Here is a 20,980-nt window from a genome sequence, read left to right as displayed (position 1 = left end):
CGGGGGTTAAAGTGCCAGGTATGAGCTGTAAGAATCAGCTGACACCAGGCTGCTATCGGCAACATACCACCCGTGTGTGCGGACGATCACCGATGATGTGCTATCCTGTCCATGGTCAGACGGGCCAAAGGGTACATGAATGGGATAGTATGGGAGATGGCAGAAAGGGGTTAATATCATGGTAAAGTATCATATTTTTGCTATTATACTAATTTACTTAAACTTACCAAAATCTTTAAAAAACAGCTCTCCTGCTCCTACGTCTCCCCTGTCACTAAATGCGTCACTGCAGTCCACCAATGCTTCCTTCACGGCATCGTACCCAATCAGTACTATGGTCCGAAGGTTTGAAAAATAGAGGGTATAGACAGGTCCATACGTCTCACTTAGCTAGAGAGATATGAAAATCTTAAAATCTGGTGAATTTATCCTCCAAACAAATAAGATATACTGTAGGCAAAGACTGTATATTTACTGTCTAAGGCTGGTTTCACACTTGTGTTGGGCACAGCTGTGGAGGGCTGCGCTCATTTCTACGCTGCGCGACGGCAACAAAATGCAATATGTTGCGTTCGATGCAGTTCGGTGCAGCGTCAAAAAACGATGCGTGCGTAGGCATCCGCATACATTCGCATGGCCTGCGTACCCAATGTTAAAGATAGGTACGCAGGATGCCTGCCGACATAGGCGGATATGAATGGAAGAGATGCGGCAGTGGGCAGGGCTTAACGAAGGAACAACGCAGCCCTCCGCAGCTCTGCCCAACGCAAGTGTGAAGCCAGCCTAAAAATTTAAAAAATGTTGATATCCCTGAAGTAAAGATGTAATTGCTACACAGACGTATATAAATATTTAGAATTGAGAGTCCTCAGTTGTTGATACCTTTCAATGGCTAACTGGATACAGGAAAGATATATATCTTGGTACCGTGTTAGCCAGTGGATAGATATCAGTTAGCCATTAAAAGGTATCAACCAGTGAGGACTCTTAATTCTATATATTTTTGTATCCACTGGCTCACATGGTACAAAGATATATATCTTTCCTGTACACAGACATATACATTTCTGAGTTTATAGTAGGAATCCCATAGTAGGTGCCAAATTTAGGGTTGAGCTAAACGGGTCGGCCATTTTCAGAAGTCGCCGACTTTTGGCAAAGTCGGGTTTCATGAAACCTGACCCGACCCCTGTGTGGGGTCGGCCATGAGGTCGGCGATCTTCTGAATCTGGTATCGGAATTCCGATCCCGAGTTCCGATATGTTTGCAATATCGGAAATGGGTATCGGAATCCATATTAAGTGTAAAATAAAGAATTAAAATAAAAAATATCGCTATACTCACCCTCTGACGCGCCCTGGTACTAACCGGCAGCCTTTCTTCCTTCGAATCAGCGCTTGCAGGACCTTGCGGTGACGTCGCGGCTTGTGATTGGTCGTGCGACCGCCCATGTGACCGCTCGCGCGACCAATCACAAGCCGCGACGTCACCGCAAGGTCCTGCAAGCGCTGATTCTTAGGAAGGAAGGCTGCCGGAAAGAAGCAGGGCGCATCCGTGGGTGAGTATATACCTAATAGGAATATACTCACCCTCGGATGTGCCCTGCTTCTTTCCGGTAGCCTTCCTACCTAAGAATCAGCGCTTGCAGGACCTTGCGGTGACGTCGCGGCTTGTGATTGGTCGCGCGAGCGGTCACATGGGCAGTCGCGCGACCAATCACAAGCCGCATACATATAGATAAAAAGAACCCGGCACTCAACTTTAACTCAAACTGGTGATTTTTTATTTCGTAGTACGAAAATAAATAAAAAATCACCAGTTTGAGTTAAAGTTGAGTGCCGGGTTCTTTTTATCTATATGTATACGGCTTGGGAACCTACCCGTGCACCAAAGTAGCTGTGCTCACGTCTTTTTGATTCACAATCACAAGCCGCGACATCACCGCAAGGTCCTGCAAGAGCTGATTCGAAGGAAGGAAGGTTCCCGGTTAGTACCAGGGCGCGTCCGAGGGTGAGTATAGCGATATTTTTTATTTTAATTCTTTATTTTACACTTAAATATGGATCGCAGGGCTTGAAGGAGAGTTTCCGCTCCTTCAGACCCTGGGAACCATTGGAAACCCAATGCACTGCATTGGGTTTCGAGTTTCGGCCGACCCCGACCCTGACTTTTTTATAGGATCGGCCGATTTCACTCGACCCGACTTTTGAAAAAGTCGGGTTTCGTGAAACTCGAACCGATCCTATAAAAATAAAAGTCGCTCAACCCTAGCCAAATTTATTAGCTGGTGAGAAGAGCAGAATGCACAAAGACCATGTGCTTGGATTACATTTAGTCAATTAAGGGCAAAATGTAATACTTCATTTCTCTTGCGGAGGTGCTGCAGGCACATTAAACACTTCTTGCTGGGTTTTTACACAGATCACTGATAATTGCTGATGGTACGTAGTGGCAGGCATCCTTTATGATCAGTTTATTATACAGGATTCTAATGAAAGTATACAGTCCTAAGTACTTTTAATTTTTGACAGTGAAGCTAATGGTATAATGTATAGAGATAGATAGATAGATAGATAGATAGATAGATAGATAGATAGATAGATAGATAGATAGATAGATAGATAGAATTCTTATCTTGCAGCATTTTTTCCACAACTGTCTGAAACTTTTGCACAGCACTCTATGTGGGACTGTGCATTGACATTAACTTACATTTAGCATCATAACTGCGTAAAATGTTGAGCTATGGATTTGTATACAATATATATACAGTACAGACCAAATGTTTGGACACAGCTTCTCATTTAAAGATTTTTCTGTATTTTCATGACTATGAAAATTGTACATTCACACTGAAGGCATCAATACCATGAAATAACACATGTGGAATGATATACTTAATGAAAAAGTGTGAAACAACTGAAATTATGTCCTATATTCTAGGTTCTTCAAAGTAGCCACCTTTTGCTTTGATGACTGCTTTGCACACTCTTGGCATTCTCTTGATGAGCTTCAAGAGGTAGTCGTCCAACTTTGGGCAACAAGAAAAGCAAGCTCTGCAGGCCCTAAAAGAATGGGATGATGTAGTGTACAAGGCAGCCGATAAAGGCGGAAATCTGGTCATCTGGCCTCGCACTCTTTATGAGAAGCAAGCCTACAAACTACTGGATGACAGAGCATGCTATAAGAAACTTGCTTTAAATCCTATAGATTCTTATCAAGCAGAATTGATTGAAATCTTAGAGAAGGCCTTCTGTGAAGGCATCATCCCAAAGAGATTACTTGAACTAATTAGAAATATGCATCCCAGGATGCCAACACTATACCTTATCCCGAAAATACACAAAAACCCTACTGACCCTCCGTGCAGGCCGATCGTGTCCGGCAATGGTGGTTTGTGTGAAGTAATCACTCAGGTATTGGACTTCTATCTCAAACCCCTAGTGAATCAACTTCCATCATTTATCAAGGACACTACGGCTGCCTTGCAGAGGCTGGATAATCTCCAATTGAGTCCCAACAGTGTAATGGTGACCGCTGATGTAGAGGCACTCTACACCTCCATCAGGCATGCAGATGGGATCAGGGCTGTAGCACTGTATTTGAGTGCAAGTAATTTGGAGAGAAATTTGGTTCAACTTCTGTTGGAACTGCTTGAGTTTGTTTTGTCGCACAACGTTTTTGTTTTCGGGCAGGGCACGTATCTGCAGTTGCAGGGTACTGCGATGGGGGCTTGCTGTGCCCCCTCCTATGCAAACCTTTTTCTGGGGGCATGGGAAAGGGAGATCTTCATGAGTAATCCCATCCCCCAGAATGATCTCATCCAAGGTTGGATGAGATATATTGATGATGTTTGGTTTGTATGGGAGGGGGGGATTAAAGATCTACACATCCTCATGGCAGCCCTCAATCGCAATGATCTTAATATCAAGTTGACCTATAAATATGGTAGGTCTGTGGATTTCCTCGACTTGCAGATACATGCCCTGCCTGAGGGTGATCTTATTACCGACGTTTTTCGTAAGCCCACTGCGACTAACTCGTTGCTACATGCAGAGTCTGCCCACTTACCGTCCACAATAAAAGGAATACCTGTTGGGCAATTTTTGCGGGTAAGGCGAATATGCTCTAAAGATGAAGATTTTTGCATGCAGGCTGATGACCTTGCGGATAGATTTTCACAGCGAGGTTACAGCCAAAAAACAATACGAAAGGGTAGAATAAGGGCAGAAAAGACTCCTAGAAATACCTTATTGTATGGTAACACTAGCAGGCCAAACAAGGATAAGGATCAAGTCAGGTTAATCACCGGATACCATAATAAATGGTTTCAATTCAAGAACATCATTGAGAAACATTGGGCAGTTTTACATACTGATCCTGTATTGAAACAATGCTTGCCCTCAAAGCCATCAATAGTGGCCAAAAGGTCCAAAAATATTCGAGACATTTTGGTACATAGCCATTACAACCCACATAATAAGAGCAAAGGAGCAAATCAAGATCTAATAGGCTTTTTTCCGTGTGGTCGTTGTAAGGCTTGTGCCAATTGCGTAAAGGCTAAGAAATTCACCAACTTCAATGGATCCAAAAATTATGAGATCAGAAGCTTCCTGTCATGCTCTTCCAAGGGTGTTATCTACCACTCTACGTGCCCATGCGGCAAGATCTATATAGGCCTTACAACGAGGGAGTTAAAAATACGGATCCGGGAACATTGCCTCGATATAGAAAAATCTAAAGGGGTTCATGATTTTGCCAGCCTTAAAACACTCCCAAGGCATTATAAGAAATTCCATAACAGTGATCCTAGGCAGATGAAAGTTAAGGCCATAGATCTTGTTAGCATGGGACCTAGAGGTGGTGATTTAGCCAAAAAATTGGCTCAGGTCGAGAGCCGATGGATTTATCGGCTGGGAACATTAGCACCTCAGGGTCTCAATGAAAATTTGGGCTTTGGGGCCTTTTTGTGACTTACATGGTTCATCCATCTGCTCTGTCTTGGTGGCATCGGTCATTTTTAAATTTTTTTTAATTTAGTCTTTGTGTCTTTGAGGTTTGTTTATATGTTTGTTTTAATTTGTTTTAATTCAGTTTTATTTTTTCATAGAGTTTGGGTCCCACTGAATTGTAGAGGATGTGTGTCTTGCCATTACCTGTTCACCCCTGGTCTCCTTGATTGGATTTCCTGATGGATGCATCGGATATGGTTGGATTTACTATCTTGACCACAGAGGATGGTTGGCGAGGGATGTTCGATGCCTCTGTCTTCAGCGCCTTGCTTACCTTTGGGATATAGCCGTGTTTTGAGTAGGCTTTCCATGCCGCATTCTAAGAATTTTTGACCTGCGGATTTATTCAAGAACATCTGTTGCACATGGAACTGCTTTGCCCAGGAGGAAAAGAAGTGATACATCTTTGTGGCATAATATTTTTGATCCTGGCAGAAGTATCACAATTTATTATCTTTTCAACCAACAAGAACTTTCTGTGCTAGGATCGGATTTCAATTATTATAAGCAGGTGACTCTGATATTGGTGTGTGATCTCCACTGGACAGTAGCCACATATGGACTTGAAAAGATGATTCTATGTTTGAATCATCCCTATTAATAGGTGTTCATGGAGGCTTGACATATTATTGTTCCCATTATATTATTAATGTTTTCATGTTATTTACGTGTTATTTAAAGGGTTTGTATTTATTAAACCTATTATACTGGTAATTATATATAAATTTTGGGTTAAAAGTGGTGGGTCTAGACTTGGCACACTCATGTGGATGAGCCTATTATTTTATTAGGTCTCATGCTTATTAAATGTTTCTTTCACCTTACTATTAGATATTTCTTTTATTTTTTATTCATTCATATAATGGTGAATTATATTGATCATGTGGCTGCTGCAGATATCAACAGTTGGACCCATCCTGCAGGTGAGCCCTCTGTGATTCCTTTGATTTATGATTGCCATTTTTTTCTTCATCACGTCACATTCTTACTTCTTTTCATTCTCACATCTGCTACACTTAATTTGGATTGGGTTATTTGTTTACCTAGGCAGCTGTTGCGGGAGTGTTTGGTTGCCCCAACCTGCAGGGGGAGGCTCCAGACACCCGGCACCGATCTGTACTGGGGTGGGTTTATTATGTGTTTGTTATACAATTCATTTTTTTCATCTCTATATTGGGTTTAATTTATTCCACGCTTTCACCTATTTATTCTTTTTTGAGTCTTTTTATGGGCAGTCACCACATTTTATATCTGATTGATGGCTGATAAATAGATTTGTTATACACTATTGAATCAGTTAGTCCTCCACTATCTACCGTGTGTCTTTATAATAGGGTATTTTACTTGAATTTATTCCTGGGTGTTTGATACAAATAATGATCACTACAGCATTATTCTCATTGTTGCCGTTTTTGTTATTAGTTAGTAAGACAGACATAATGTTGTTTTAAAGCTATATATAGAAATTATGTTGCATTTCTCAGGATCTGTATGGATATTTGTATTATCGCAGTGGATTTTTCGCTGCTATGATTCTGGGCGGGCTAGTTTTAATATGCTTTGATGGCATATTGCGGTTTTATGTGGGCTTTGCTCCGATAATTGGTTTTGGTATATTTTTAACAGGGCCTGGATAGGTGTCATCTGATTTTGTCTACGGTTCATACCATTACTGTGAAATATTTGTTATTGCGGTGGGTGCCGGTAGTCGGTGCTTTGAAGTTGGACTGCCCATTCATTCCCGGTATGGGGGTGATTCACGTTGTGATCAAATATATCTGGTGCGGATGTATCTACCACAGAACCTTAAAGATTATATCATGGCCCCTTTTGTGTGTTACGTCGCCGGTTTTGATTTCTACTGCCGCTGCCGGGGATTCTAGCAGGCGGTCTTATATAACATCAGGTGATGGCAAACTCCACTCCTCTTCGATTCTATTGGCCCTAGGCGGCTTTAAAAACTCTATGACGCCTCCCTGTAGACACGCCCCCAGGAGGAAGCTGTCGCGAAACGCGCGTCGGGGTTTGGCGGACAGTGGCGTGCCATGTGTGGCTGGTATCGGGATCACCTTACGATTTAGGTAACACGTATATTTATGGGTCTCTATTCACTTTGTGTTTTAGACACATATAGTAGCATGTGGACAACTGTCTTTATACTGGACCATTCCCATGTATACGTGTAGGCATTAGCTGCTTGGAATGCATTTGCAGGTATAATCATTGTGTGTTGCTGGTATCGTAGCACCATATAGGGTCCGGGCAAAGGCTGTATTTACTGCTTATTGTACTGAGTACGGACATGTATATCATTCATTGTGCTAGCAAATTATTGTAGCAGTGATTTGTATCTGCTTTATAAAGTTACTGATCGGTATTTATATGACTGGATTAATTCCATAGAATACTCCTGCAGGTTATGTTGCTTAAATTGGTTAACAGATATTGTTTGAATATTCATTCTATGTAGTACTAATGTTTAAAATAAATAGTATTGAATAGGTATAGTGGCTGTGGCAGCAATTAGAATTATGATTTCTTGTATTCTAATTAATTAAAGTGGTCATCACCTACCCACCCAAGGGTGTTATACTATACCTATATTGAATACTGAGATTCCTATATGAAAATCTACTAAAGGTATTTTCTCAGCATGCTCTAGTATGCAACTTTATAAACCTATGAATGTATTTGTTACCTGGTGCTTTCTCGTAACTATGAGAATTTTACTCACGCCTGTCTCCTAGTAACATCATTTACTTACATGGTTTTGAGGCATTGTTTTATTGTTTGTATTGTTTGGTGTTAATAAAATTATAACTTTTTACAAAACACTCTTTGGTTCATCATGCAGTTTGTTATCTGCTTAGTGAATCAGTATGTTTCAGTGATTTAGTCGAGTGTTTACCCATCCCTAGTTTGTGGTAATGGGTCTGGGTTATATGTTTATAGAATTCTTATCTTGCAGCATTTTTTCCACAACTGTCTGAAACTTTTGCACAGCACTCTATGTGGGACTGTGCATTGACATTAACTTACATTTAGCATCATAACTGCGTAAAATGTTGAGCTATGGATTTGTATACAATATATATACAGTACAGACCAAATGTTTGGACACAGCTTCTCATTTAAAGATTTTTCTGTATTTTCATGACTATGAAAATTGTACATTCACACTGAAGGCATCAATACTATGAATTAACACATGTGGAATGATATACTTAATGAAAAAGTGTGAAACAACTGAAATTATGTCCTATATTCTAGGTTCTTCAAAGTAGCCACCTTTTGCTTTGATGACTGCTTTGCACACTCTTGGCACTCTCTTGATGAGCTTCAAGAGGTAGTCACCGGGAATGGTTTTCACTTCACAGGTGTGCCCTGTCAGATTTAATAAGTGGGATTTCTTGCCTTATAAATGGGGTTGGAACCACCAGTTGTGTTGTGCAGAAGTCTGGTGGATACACAGCTGATAGTCCTACTGAATAGACTGTTAGAATTTGTATCATGGCAAGAAAAACCAACCTCTTGTGTGGTACGGTATCAAATGCTTTCGAAAACTCAAGATATACCATGTCCAATGACTCACCGTGGTCCAGCCTATAGCTTACCTCTTCATAAAAACTGATTAGATTGGTTTGACAGGAGCGATTTCTCATAAACCCATGCTGATATGGAGTTAAACAGTTATTCTCATTGAGATAATCCAGAATAACATCCCTCAGAAACCCTTCAAATATTTTACCAACAATAGAGGTTAAACTTACTGGCCCATAATTTCCAGGTTCACTTTTAGAGCTATTTTTGAATATTGGTACCACATTTGCTATGTGCCAGTCCCGTGGAACAGACTCCATCGCTATAGAGTCCCTAGATATAAGAAATAATGGTTTGTCTATTACATTACTTAGTTCTCTTAGTACTCGTGGGTGTATGCCATCCGGACCCGAAGATTTATCTATTTTAATCTTATTCTAATTCTTATTTTATTCTTGGGTTAGATTGGTGACCCTTAATATAGGGTTTTCTTTGTCTCTCGGCATTTCACCTAGAATACTCACATTCCCTAAGGTTTCCTTTATCTATCACAGGATTATGCTGGAACTACTGTTACTTTCACATCACAGTTATAGTAGGAATCACTATACTGTATAACCAGTTCCGTATGAAAAGTAAGATTACAAATAAGTTTTCTTACCTTAATTAATGACTGTGGCATTTCTGTAGTGCTGATCTGAAGGATATTACCCAAGCCGGGCAGTGGGGTAGGTCCTGGAGGAAGGTCCTTCTGTTTGACCCTACCCCACCATTTCAAGAGATAAATAAGGAGAGTGACTCCAGTAGCCAGGAGAATCGTTGCTGAGATAGTCAGGGCCATCGTGATCCTCAGCCCCTACAGCTCCGTCTGTTTTGTGTCCTTGCATATTTATATTCGTGCAAGTACAGGGCAGCGTTCCAACATGTAATCAATAAACACAGGTTGGACGAGTGTAAAGTGCAGAGTTACAGTTGTTGCACAATACTTCTGCTGTCAGTGCTTACTCAGTCTCAGCTTGGCGTGAAGTCAGGGTTAGTGATCGGCAGGCCACTTTTTGGTGAGCAGAATCAATTGGTTTCAATCACAAAAAAGAGTTGACTCTTTTGGATACTAAATTGATCCACATTAAATATGCATTCACAAGCAGAAACAAAACATATTTATGGAAAAATCCTCACAGTATGACAAAGTGAAAACTGAGGATTGATTTCATCGGTAGCCTAATATAGTAATTTTAACCCCAGTGAGATTCAAACAGAAGCCGCACGTGGCTCTCAGTGGACTGCTGGCTCATATCATTCACAGATAGCCCTTGCAGTTTCTGTTTGATTCTAAGCCAACTACAGAGCAGGCGGTTCTGTGCAACCCAGGCCTGAGTGAAGATAACAAAGAGCCAGGTACATCAAAGCTGCTGATGCATCCAAGCGATACGGCAGGCCCACAGCAACGCGTTAGGACATGGACTGTTTTGAGGACCTGGCTTCGTACTGTAGGATATCGCTTACCTGTTTTGTGAGTTTTCTGGAATAAAGACATTTTATGTTGAACCCTCATGGGTCCCTGCCTATCTATCGCACTGTGTGAACACCGCTGCACTACAATATGTACTCAGCAATCAGCAAATCTGGGTAGTATTCAAAGAGAAGAGTAAAAGGAAGATGCAGCTTAGTATTCTCCATTGGAGTTTCGGCTGTCAGAGGGGTGAGTGTCATGTCTGATTAATCATGGAGAAGTAGCTAGAGAACAAGATAGCTCAATAAGGTGTTATCCGAATAACAGTAATGACCATAGAAACAGTTTTGCTCACCTGGTTCAGTTGTCTGAGACACAACACTGAGAGGGCATAGATAAATGTAATCCTAGCTGCACAGGTTGGAACATCAAAAGCATTGATGGATTAAGGAAGGAAAAACTCCTCACGTACTACTTGTTTAATTTGTTACTTGATCAGATTCATGCCAGCAGTGCAGCAGACCTGTTTTTCCTCCAATAATCCATGACTGATTTATCATAGCACTCCAAACTAGTGACAGACCATTCTCCACCGATCCAGTACTATCAAGGAGAGTTTGATCATTTTTTTGCCGGACGCATATTTGCCACTTGACTATCATGGCATTAGTTGATTGTCATGGTCATGTTCATCATTAATGAACTATAATGGACAAATTGACCATTGGCTATTATTGTCATGTTTATTTGTTGACAATAATAGATGTATCGACTGGTTAATAGAAGAACTCAGTTAAGAAGGAAAGGAGTTTGAAATGGAAAAGGATATCTGCCTGATCTTTCTTAATCCCATCCACTTTGGATAATGTGTGACTGGTCAATACATCATTGAGTTGCTGCTCATATGCACGATCCAATAATCAACAATTCACATGGGAAATATTAGATACCTAAAGACTGAACTTTATCCAAAATAATGCACATGCAACAAGCAAAATAAAGCTTCATTCATATTTATCCTGTTTAACCTATTGTTTCACTCCATCGTAGGAACAGAAATTAATGGCAGTTACAAGATGGACAATAGCAGCACCCGACAGACCCAGTTGACTATGATGTGCTCAGTTGAGCCTTTGTCATTATTCTACCATTTTACAGGTCAAAATAGTTGAGCTACAAACAAAGCCTCCAGTGTAGATGTGAACTTAGCCAAAGATGTGACTCCTTTCCATAAAATAAATAATAACCGGTAATAATCTTTATTTTTATATATAGCGCTTACATATTCTGCAGCGCTTTACAGTTTGCTCACATTATCAAAATAAAACAGTTGTGATACAAGCTTAATCTTTCTTTTAGCATTAAATGATTACAGTTCTTGAGAGTTAAATGATGATTTGTACACTCATACAGGCATGGCCGATATTAAAAATAGAATAAAAAAATATAATTGTTTGCACACAATTTTTGTATTTATTTCAATTTATATATTTTAATATTAGAGCAGTTTTCTTATTTTCTAAGTTCTAGAACTTCTAAGGTTCCTTTAGGAAAGAAGTTCATTTTCAGCTCAGAGACGAGGGACAACATTCATCTGGTAGGACTGAGGTCTTGAAGCATTGGTGTTGGGCTCGGGTCTTATGCTCAGATTCTTTCTGTCTACAGTGGGCTCCAAGGTGAATTTCTGCAGTATGGTGGTTAGAAAGAGGAAGAGCTCCATGCGAGCCAGGCCTTCTCCCAAACACATGCGCTTACCTGAGAAAACAGAAAGCGCAAACACCATAAGTAGTCAAGTTAAAGGTTGTGGGATGTAGAAAAAACATTTTGAATTGCCTTTTTGCAAATCAACAGAGGATGGATGGGTGGGCATCCTGTTTTCTTTTCAGCATAATCCAGTTTAAAGAATGATTTAAAGGGTCGTACCCTAATTGGAGAAATAAATACTTACTACATTGGAGTGCCGGTCTTCACCACTGCCTCCAGTGATAGTTCACAGGCTGCAGAGGTGATGTTACGATTATAGCAGACATCACTGCTCAGCCAAACAATAAGCACTGCTAATCATGCCTTCTAAATAAGTAAAAACTCTGAGCCAAATAATTGGTTGTAGTTTGGACATTTAGGCTACTTTCACACTTCCGTCTTTTCATACCCGTCACAATCCGTCGATTTTTGAGAATGCAGAAAACGTTCATTGTAACGTTTTTTGTGCACGTCAGAAAATCGTTCAACGACGCATCCTGCGCTGACCGTCGTCGGCTACAATGGAAGCCTATGGACGCAGGATCTGTCGCTGACCGTCACACACTGGAATCACACACTGGAATCCAGCGGAGGTCCAGTTTTTCTCTTCCAAGCATGCCCAGAAGGATTTTCAAGTCCGGGAAAAAGAGTCTCTCTCTCTCTCTCGTCCCCGGACATTAAATTCCCTGAATTTCTGTACAACGGATCCGTCTTAACACTGGATCCGTCTCACACGTTTTTACCTATTTTCATGACGTCCGTCGATACGTCATTTTGCTGCACCACGACGGACCCCAGAAAACAGAAGCGTGAAAGTAGCCTTACTGGCAGCAGTGAAGTTCAGTCGCTGCAGCAAGTAAATTAATTGAGCAAGTAAATAAGTAATGCTCAGTTTATTATTTTCATCCAGAATGAGCTTTTGGAGAAAAATGACCATTCTTGGAAAACAACTTTAAGTTTAGAACTTTGCAAAAAAGTCAAAAGTCTCAATGTGCTGCCAGTAATTTATATTAGATAATCTTAATGATTTACCATGGTTTTACAGTGTCTCTGTAAAAAATATTGATCCTTGATTTATCAATAAACTGTCCAGAAATAGTGCAAAATCAAATTGATAACCCTGGTTAAAAGTCATGACATGCCAGGTTAGCACCTTTCTACCATAGACAATAGCTCAGAACTTTTCTGAGATGCCGAAAATTTCTCAGTCCAAAAAAAACCTTTGAGTCGTGTCTTAAACTGTATTATGTGAGAAATGTAAATTAATTCAGTTGGTTTAAAAACACACAAACAATTGATTCCTAAATCATATCAAGTAACATTAATGATCTTCCTAATACCAGTCTGTCAAACTAACCATATAAAAATATTTTCATATACTGAAGCTTAAATTCAGTATTCACAGGTCACAATCAAGTAATAACATCTTACCTGTAGAGAATGGCATAAAGGCATCACTCTTCTTAACGCAGCCTTTCTCATTAAGAAAGTGTCCGGGATCAAACTCCTCTGGGTTCTTGAAATGTTTGGGGTCTTTGAGAACAGAAGTCAGGACTGGGAGCACCAAGCTTCCCTGAAATTGAATATATGAATATCTAGAAAACTGGAAGTGTTAAAAGTAAGATCTTTTTAGTTATTCCTATGAAGCAGAGATGAACGAATCTGCCGAAATTTGTCTTGGGCAGAATCAATTCGGTCCAAATCAAATTTTGTCCAAATTGAAAATGCCCCAAATAGGCTTTTAATATGCTATGAGGTTTCTTTAGAACCCACAGCTGCTTTGCTTGGCCCTTTCAGTCTTCCGATCGATCTTTGAGTCTTCCGGCTTTGACTAGACCTCACTTAGTCATTTGGAACATGATACACACCATTGACATCAATAATGTATCAGGATAGTCAGTGACAGAATATCCGAAGATCAATCTAAAGACTGATTTTAAGACCAACTCAAAGACAAGAGGAAAATGTATTATGCTATATGCTTAATGAAAGTGAATGTTTGTTTTAAGATGTATGATTCAGCACTACACAATATAGGGTTGTTAACAGCACTTAGGTATCTGGAAGTAAGTGTTAGGTGTCGAGTTCCAGCCTCTGCACAGGGGGAATCTCGCCATCGCCGCTGCGGTCTCCCATTCTTCTCCAGCCGCAGTGTAGCCTGCTCAGCGGAGATGTCAGTCCCAGCATCTGACTCAGGCTGATACTAGGCTGTTGTGAATTCTGTGGCTGAATTCACTCCTGTGGTCACAAGTGGTACTGCAGCTTCTGAGCTTCCTCCCTCAGGTGTTCTGGTGAGCTCGTTGACTGCTTTGTTATTTAACCCCACCTGATTCTGTCTTCCTTGCTCCTTGTCAATGTTCCAGTGTTGGATCTGAGCTTCTGGATCTTTCCTGTGGCCTGCTGCTCTGCTTAGATAAGTGCTTCTTTGTTTTTGTTGCTATTTTTTCTGTCCAGCTTGTCTATTCGTTTTGCTGGAAGCTCTGAGACGCAAAGGGTGTACCGCCGTGCCGTTAGTTCGGCGCGGTGGGTCTTTTTGCCCCCTTTGCGTGGTTTTTTGCTTTAGGGTTTTTTGTAGACTGCAAAGTTCTCTTTGCTATCCTCGCTCTATCTAGAATATCGGGCCTCACTTTGCTGAATCTATTTCATCCCTACGTTTTGTCTTTTCATCTTGCTAACAGTCATTATATGTGGGGGGCTGCCTTTTCCTTTGGGGTATTTCTCTGAGGCAAGTCAGGCTTGTATTTCTATCTTCAGGCTAGTCAGTTCCTCAGGCTGTGCCGAGTTGCATAGGTAGTGTCAGGCGCAATCCACAGCTGCCTTTAGTTGTGTTTAGGATAGGTTCAGGTATTGCGGTCTACAGAGATTCCACGTCTCAGAGCTCATTCTATTGTTTTTGGGTTATTGTCAGATCACTGCATGTGCTCTGATTGCTGGCACACTGTGTTACTGGATTGCCGGCATAACAGTACAAGGAGCCAGCAATCAGAGCACATGCAGTGATCTGACAATAACCCAAAAACAATAAAACTGGTGAGGAGTTTTGTGTATGTGGATTCAGGGCTGGCTTATAGCCATTAGAATTCCAGCTCCACCGGAGAGGAGTTGCTCGTGTGCTATTCTTACTGCATGACCACTGTTGGCTCTATTAGGTAGCTGTGATCTCCTGTGAGGTTAACAAGGCACGGCGTTCTCTTTTCGTAGTGAATCTGTGAAGTAACAGAGTTCGCTTATACTGCCATATAGTGCTGCCTGTTACTAGCAGCAGGTTTATATATATATATATATATATATGTATATATATATATATATATTCAGTGCGTTCCGCCAACCTTAACAGTGAGCAGGTAGATGGATGGGGCCTAGTTCATTTAATGTTGCAATTCTAGTTGCTAGTTTAATGAGTAGCAGTGAGTCCTCAACACAGTAGTCCAGTGGGTGTGGCCAACTAGAGGGCACTGCCTCAGTACATACAGGTGTATGGACCTGATGCCATGCCCACTGGACGGGCTCTAACAGGGATTATGTATAACACATACAGTATATACCCTCTGGTCCTGACTCAAAAATTGTGAATTCTCACAGCGTAAAGTGCTTGCACTGAGGGAATTCATAAGTCTGCAGCCATACAGAGTGACTGTAGACTTATTAATATTGATCAGCCAAAACTTTCTTAGACCATGGTGTGCATAACAGGAGATGAGTTAACTCCTAAAACCTCAGTCACCTTCCTAGTTACTATTCTCCTCATGAGATGTTGTTAACAGTCCTATGTAAGGATGAGCACGTTTTGAAATTAAAATTCACTGAATTTGCCAATTTTCTCCCCCAAAATTTGATTTGCAGTAAATAATTTTGTGCGAATATCCATATTGGAAAGCTTGTATTTGCTTGGAAAATATATGTAAAGCAGAGAAGAGAAAGAGCTTCGGTGACCATGATAGTTTACACTCTACAGTAGAGAGAGGACCCCACTGACCATAAGAAGAGTTTTCACACTACAGATGGCAAAGACAGGACCCTACTGATCATAACAGTTCACACTCTACAGTAGAGAGAAAACTACTCTGACCATAAGAGCTTATGCACTGAAAAAGAAAGAGAAAACACCACTGATGATAAGAGCTTATTCTTGAGTGATTACACATTACAGAAGAGATAGAGAAAGGACCCAGATGATCATAAGAGATTACAATCCTTAGGAGAGATATAGATAGAGAGAAAAAGAGAGAGGACCCTGCTGACCATAAGCGTTTACAAGTTAAAGGAGAGAGAGTGAAGGAAAAGACCCTGCTGACAATAGGAGCTAACACTCTACAGATGAGAGAATAGACCTTGATGTAAATAAGAGCTTACAACTACTGGAAAGAGAGAGGAAGCTGCAGAACATAAGAGCTTACACTCTATAGGAAAGAAGACCATGCTCACCATAATAGCTTACAAACGACAGAAGAGATAGAAAAGGGACCGTAATGATCATAACAGCTCGCACTCCATAGGAGATAGAGACACAGAGAGCAAGAAAGAGAGAGAGAAACCTGTTGACTATAAAAACCCACACACACTATACAGTGGGGAAATAAGTATTTGATCCCTTGCTGACTTTGTAACTTCGCTCACTGACAAAGACATGAACAGTCTATAATTTTAAGAATAGTAACATAGTAACATAGTAACATAGTTAGTAAGGCCGAAAAAAGACATTTGTCCATCCAGTTCAGCCTATATTCCATCATAATAAATCCCCAGATCTACGTCCTTCTACAGAACCTAATAATTGTATGATACAATATTGTTCTGCTCCAGGAAGACATCCAGGCCTCTCCCTAACCCCTCGACTGAGTTCGCCATCACCACCTCCTCAGGCAAGCAATTCCAGATTCTCACTGCCCTAACAGTAAAGAATCCTCTTCTATGTTGGTGGAAAAACCTTCTCTCCTCCAGACGCAAAGAATGCCCCCTTGTGCCCGTCACCTTCCTTTGTATAAACAGATCCTCAGCGAGATATTTGTATTGTCCCCTTATATACTTATACATGGTTATTAGATCGCCCCTCAGTCGTCTTTTTTCTAGACTAAATAATCCTAATTTTGCTAATCTATCTGGGTATTGTAGTTCTCCCATCCCCTTTATTAATTTTGTTGCCCTCCTTTGTACTCTCTCTAGTTCCATTATATCCATCCTGAGCACCGGTGCCCAAAACTGGACACAGTACTCCATGTGCGGTCTAACTAGGGATTTGTACAGAGGCAGTATAATGCTCTCATCATGTGTATCCAGACCTCTTTTAATGCACCCCATGATCCTGTTAGCCTTGGCAGCTGCTGCCTGGCACTGGCTGCTCCAGGTAAGTTTATCATTAACTAGGATCCCCAAGTCCTTCTCCCTGTCAGATTTACCCAGTGGTTTCCCATTCAGTGTGTAATGGTGATATTGATTCCTTCTTCCCATGTGTTTAACCTTACATTTATCATTGTTAAACCTCATCTGCCACCTTTCAGCCCAAGTTTCCAACTTATCCAGATCCATCTGTAGCAGAATACTATATTCTCTTGTATTAACTGCTTTACATAGTTTTGTATCATCTGCAAATATCGATATTTTACTGTGTAAACCTTCTACCAGATCATTAATGAATATGTTGAAGAGAACAGGTCCCAATACCGACCCCTGCGGTACCCCACTGGTCACAGCGACCCAGTTAGAGACTATACCATTTATAACCACCCTCTGCTTTCTATCACTTAGCCAGTTACTAACCCATTTACACACATTTTCCCCCAGACCAAGCATTCTCATTTTGTGTACCAACCTCTTGTGCGGCACGGTATCAAACGCTTTGGAGAAATCGAGATATACCACGTCCAATGACTCACCGTGGTCCAGCCTATAGCTTACCTCTTCATAAAAACTGATTAGATTGGTTTGACAGGAGCGATTTCTCATAAACCCATGCTGATATGGAGTTAAACAGTTATTCTCATTGAGATAATCCAGAATAACATCCCTCAGAAACCCTTCAAATATTTTACCAACAATAGAGGTTAGACTTACTGGCCTATAATTTCCAGGTTCACTTTTAGAGCCCTTTTTGAATATTGGCACCACATTTGCTATGCGCCAATCCTGCGGAACAGACCCTGTCGCTATAGAGTCCCTAAAAATAAGAAATAATGGTTTATCTATTACATTACTTAGTTCTCTTAGTACTCGTGGGTGTATGCCATCCGGACCCTGAGATTTATCTATTTTAATCTTATTTAGCCGGTTTCGCACCTCTTCTTGGGTTAGATTGGTGACCCTTAATATAGGGTTTTCATTGTTTCTTGGGATTTCACCTAGCATTTCATTTTCCACCGTGAATACCGTGGAGAAGAAGGTGTTTAATATGTTAGCTTTTTCCTCGTCATCTACAACCATTCTTTCCTCACTATTTTTTAAGGGGCCTACATTTTCAGTTTTTATTCTTTTACTATTGATATAGTTGAAGAACAGTTTGGGATTAGTTTTACTCTCCTTAGCAATGTGCTTCTCTGTTTCCTTTTTGGCAGCTTTAATTAGTTTTTTAGATAAAGTATTTTTCTCCCTATAGTTTTTTAGAGCTTCAATGGTGCCATCCTGCTTTAGTAGTGCAAATGCTTTCTTTTTACTGTTAATTGCCTGTCTTACTTCTTTGTTTAGCCACATTGGGTTTTTCCTATTTCTAGTCCTTTTATTCCCACAAGGTATAAACCGCTTACACTGCCTATTTAGGATGTTCTTAAACATTTCCCATTTATTATCTGTATTCTTATTTCTGAGGATATTGTCCCAGTCTACCAGATTAAGGGCATCTCTAAGCTGGTCAAACTTTGCCTTCCTAAAGTTCAGTGTTTTTGTGAATAGGTAAATTTTAACATTGAGAAATAGAATATCAAATATAAAATCCAGAAAATCACATTGTTTAAGTTATATAAATGTATTTGCATTTTGAAGTGAGAAATACTGTAAGTATTTGATCCTTCTGGCAAACAAGACTTAATACTTGGTGCCAAAACCCATGTTGGAAAGCACAGCAGTCAGATGTTTTTTGATAAACATATCGGAACCCAAAATATAAAAGGACCATATTCATGGGAAATACTCTTCAAAGGACCATATAGAAATCATACAAAAAGAACAAGAGTCTAGATTCCCAAATATAACTGAAACGTATATAAATAATCACTAATGCCATGTGGTTCGTTTTTAGAAAAAGTATAAATACAATTTTATTTATATTACAACATGATAAACAGCACAGGCCATAACTTCGTGCAAAGATAAAAACAAAATCACTGGACAAGTATAACGAAGATGATGCATACAGGTGGTGACTGATTATCCATATAGCTCAGGCTATGCTTGTAATACCAATAATAAACTCCCTAACGGTGGTAAAAAGCCCGAGTGAACATATTAAGAGATGGGCAAGCAAACCATGAATGCACCCTCCCACCGGATGTACTATAATAGCACAAATAGCATAAATGTAAAGTTACTAAGTATGGACACCCATAAGGGAAAAGGTTAAAGTGCTGTGCATATGCAACCGAAATGTAGCTTACCCATGAGATAATGACAGTCACCACAGTCAGATGTTTTTTGTAGTTGATAATGAGTAATTTTGGCCCACTCCTCTTTGCAGATCATCTCCAAATCATTAGGATTTTGAGGCTTTCGCTTGGCAACTCCGAGCTTCATCTCCCTCCAAAAGTTTTCTATGGCCACTCCATGGCCTTAATGTGCTACTTTTTGAGCCACTCCTTTGTTGCCTTGGCTGTATGTTTTGGGTGTTGTCTTACTGAAACCATTTTTAATGTCTTGGAGGAGGGAAGGAGGTCGTCACTCAGGACTTTACGGTACATAGCTCCATCCATTCTCCCATTGATGCAATGAGGAGTCTTGTGCCCTTAGTAGAGAAACAGCCCCAAAACATAATGATTTTACCTACATGCTTGAAAGTGAGGATGGTGTTCTTTGGGTCATAGGCAGCATTTCTCTTCCTCCAACCACGGCGAGTTGAGTTAATGCCAAAGACCTCAATTTTTGTCTCATCTGACCACAGCACCTTCTCCCAATCACTCACAGAATCATGCAAGTGTTCACTGACAAACTTCAGACGGGTCTGCACATGTGCCTTCTTGAGCAGGGGGACCTTGCAAGCACCGCAGTATTTTAAACCTTTAAGGCGTAATGTGTTACAAATGGTTTTCTTGGTGACTGTGGTCCCAGCTGCCTTTAGATCATTAACAAGTTCCCCCATGTAGTTTTAGGCTGATCTCTCACCTTCCTCATGATCAAGGATACTCCACGAGGTGAGGTTTTGCATGGTGCTCCTGATTGATTTCGATTGACAGTCATTTTGTATTTCTTCCATTTTCTTACTACTGCACAAACATTTGTCTCCTTCTCACCCACCATCTTACTTATGGTTTTGTAGCCCATTCCATCTTTGTGCAGGTCTATGATCTTGTCCCTGATATCCTTATAAAGTTCTTTGATATTGCCCATGTTGTAGAAGTTAGAGTCTGACTGATTGATTGAGACTGTGGACAGGAGCCTTTTATAAGGGTGTCTATGTAAGACAGCTGTCATTAATTCAGGTCTCGAGTTGATTAAGAGCATCTAACTGGTCTGTAGGAGCCAGAACTCTTAATGGTTGGTAAGGAATCAAACACTTATATCTCACTGCAAAATGCAAATAAATTTACATAATTCATACAATGTGATTTTCTGGATTTTATTTTTGATATTCTATCTCTCAATGTTAAAAATAACCTTAAAAGCATAGAGTGTTCATGTCTTTGTCAGTGGGCAAACATACAAAATCAGCAAGGGGTCAAATACTTATTTCCCCCATTGTAGGTATGGCCGCCAGTAGAGACAAAGGGATCCAATCATGTCCAATGTACTTGATTCCTACATTCTGCATTTGATTCATAGACTGAAAAGATTGTATGTTCAGAAAACTCCAGAAAAAAAGGGGACACCTCCTGAACTATAGTTAAATCTTTCTGGCCTAGGGAAGGTTCTTATGTTTCGGAAAGGTTGAGACCAAGACTTGGAGAGATCATTGGTTGGAGTTTGTGCAGGGAGGGCCAAGATTTCTAAAAAATAGAGTGACTATGTTTGAAAATTTGTGAAGGCACTCTTCTCATACCACTAAGCTACCCATCTTGCTGATACCAACCATCAAAGGCTGGCAAACATGATC

General features: G+C 40.4%; 2 protein-coding genes across 7 annotated transcripts in view; both read right to left on the bottom strand.

The window, feature by feature from the left end:
* Positions 1-9,453, bottom strand: part of LOC138661767 (cytochrome P450 2G1-like) — an 82,475-nt gene extending 73,022 nt beyond the window's left edge. The window contains exons 1-2 of one of the 3 annotated variants that reach the window (XM_069746671.1): positions 9,214-9,453; positions 228-390 (exon numbers count right to left, since the gene is read on the bottom strand). In XM_069746671.1, coding sequence (XP_069602772.1) covers positions 228-390; positions 9,214-9,393 — 343 coding nt within the window. In that variant the 5' untranslated portion in view covers positions 9,394-9,453. Of the gene's footprint in view, positions 1-227; positions 391-5,156; positions 5,377-9,213 lie in introns of those variants that run through there. The other 2 variants (XM_069746669.1, XM_069746670.1) reach the window with 2 other exon arrangements.
* Positions 9,454-11,236: 1,783 nt separating this feature from the next.
* Positions 11,237-20,980, bottom strand: part of LOC138661766 (cytochrome P450 2C23-like) — a 137,096-nt gene continuing 127,352 nt past the window's right edge. For 2 of the 4 annotated variants that reach the window (XM_069746668.1, XM_069746666.1), the window contains 2 exons: positions 13,180-13,321; positions 11,237-11,760 (listed from right to left, as the gene is read on the bottom strand). In XM_069746668.1, the coding sequence (XP_069602769.1) occupies positions 11,576-11,760; positions 13,180-13,321 (327 nt within the window). In that variant the 3' untranslated portion in view covers positions 11,237-11,575. Of the gene's footprint in view, positions 11,761-13,179; positions 13,352-20,980 lie in introns of all 4 variants that reach the window. The other 2 variants (XM_069746664.1, XM_069746667.1) reach the window with 2 other exon arrangements.

The sequence above is a fragment of the Ranitomeya imitator genome, chromosome 2 (genome assembly GCF_032444005.1).
Source record: "Ranitomeya imitator isolate aRanImi1 chromosome 2, aRanImi1.pri, whole genome shotgun sequence".
Taxonomy (NCBI): Eukaryota; Metazoa; Chordata; class Amphibia; order Anura; family Dendrobatidae; genus Ranitomeya; species Ranitomeya imitator.
This window is presented reverse-complemented; position numbering and strand designations above follow the sequence as displayed.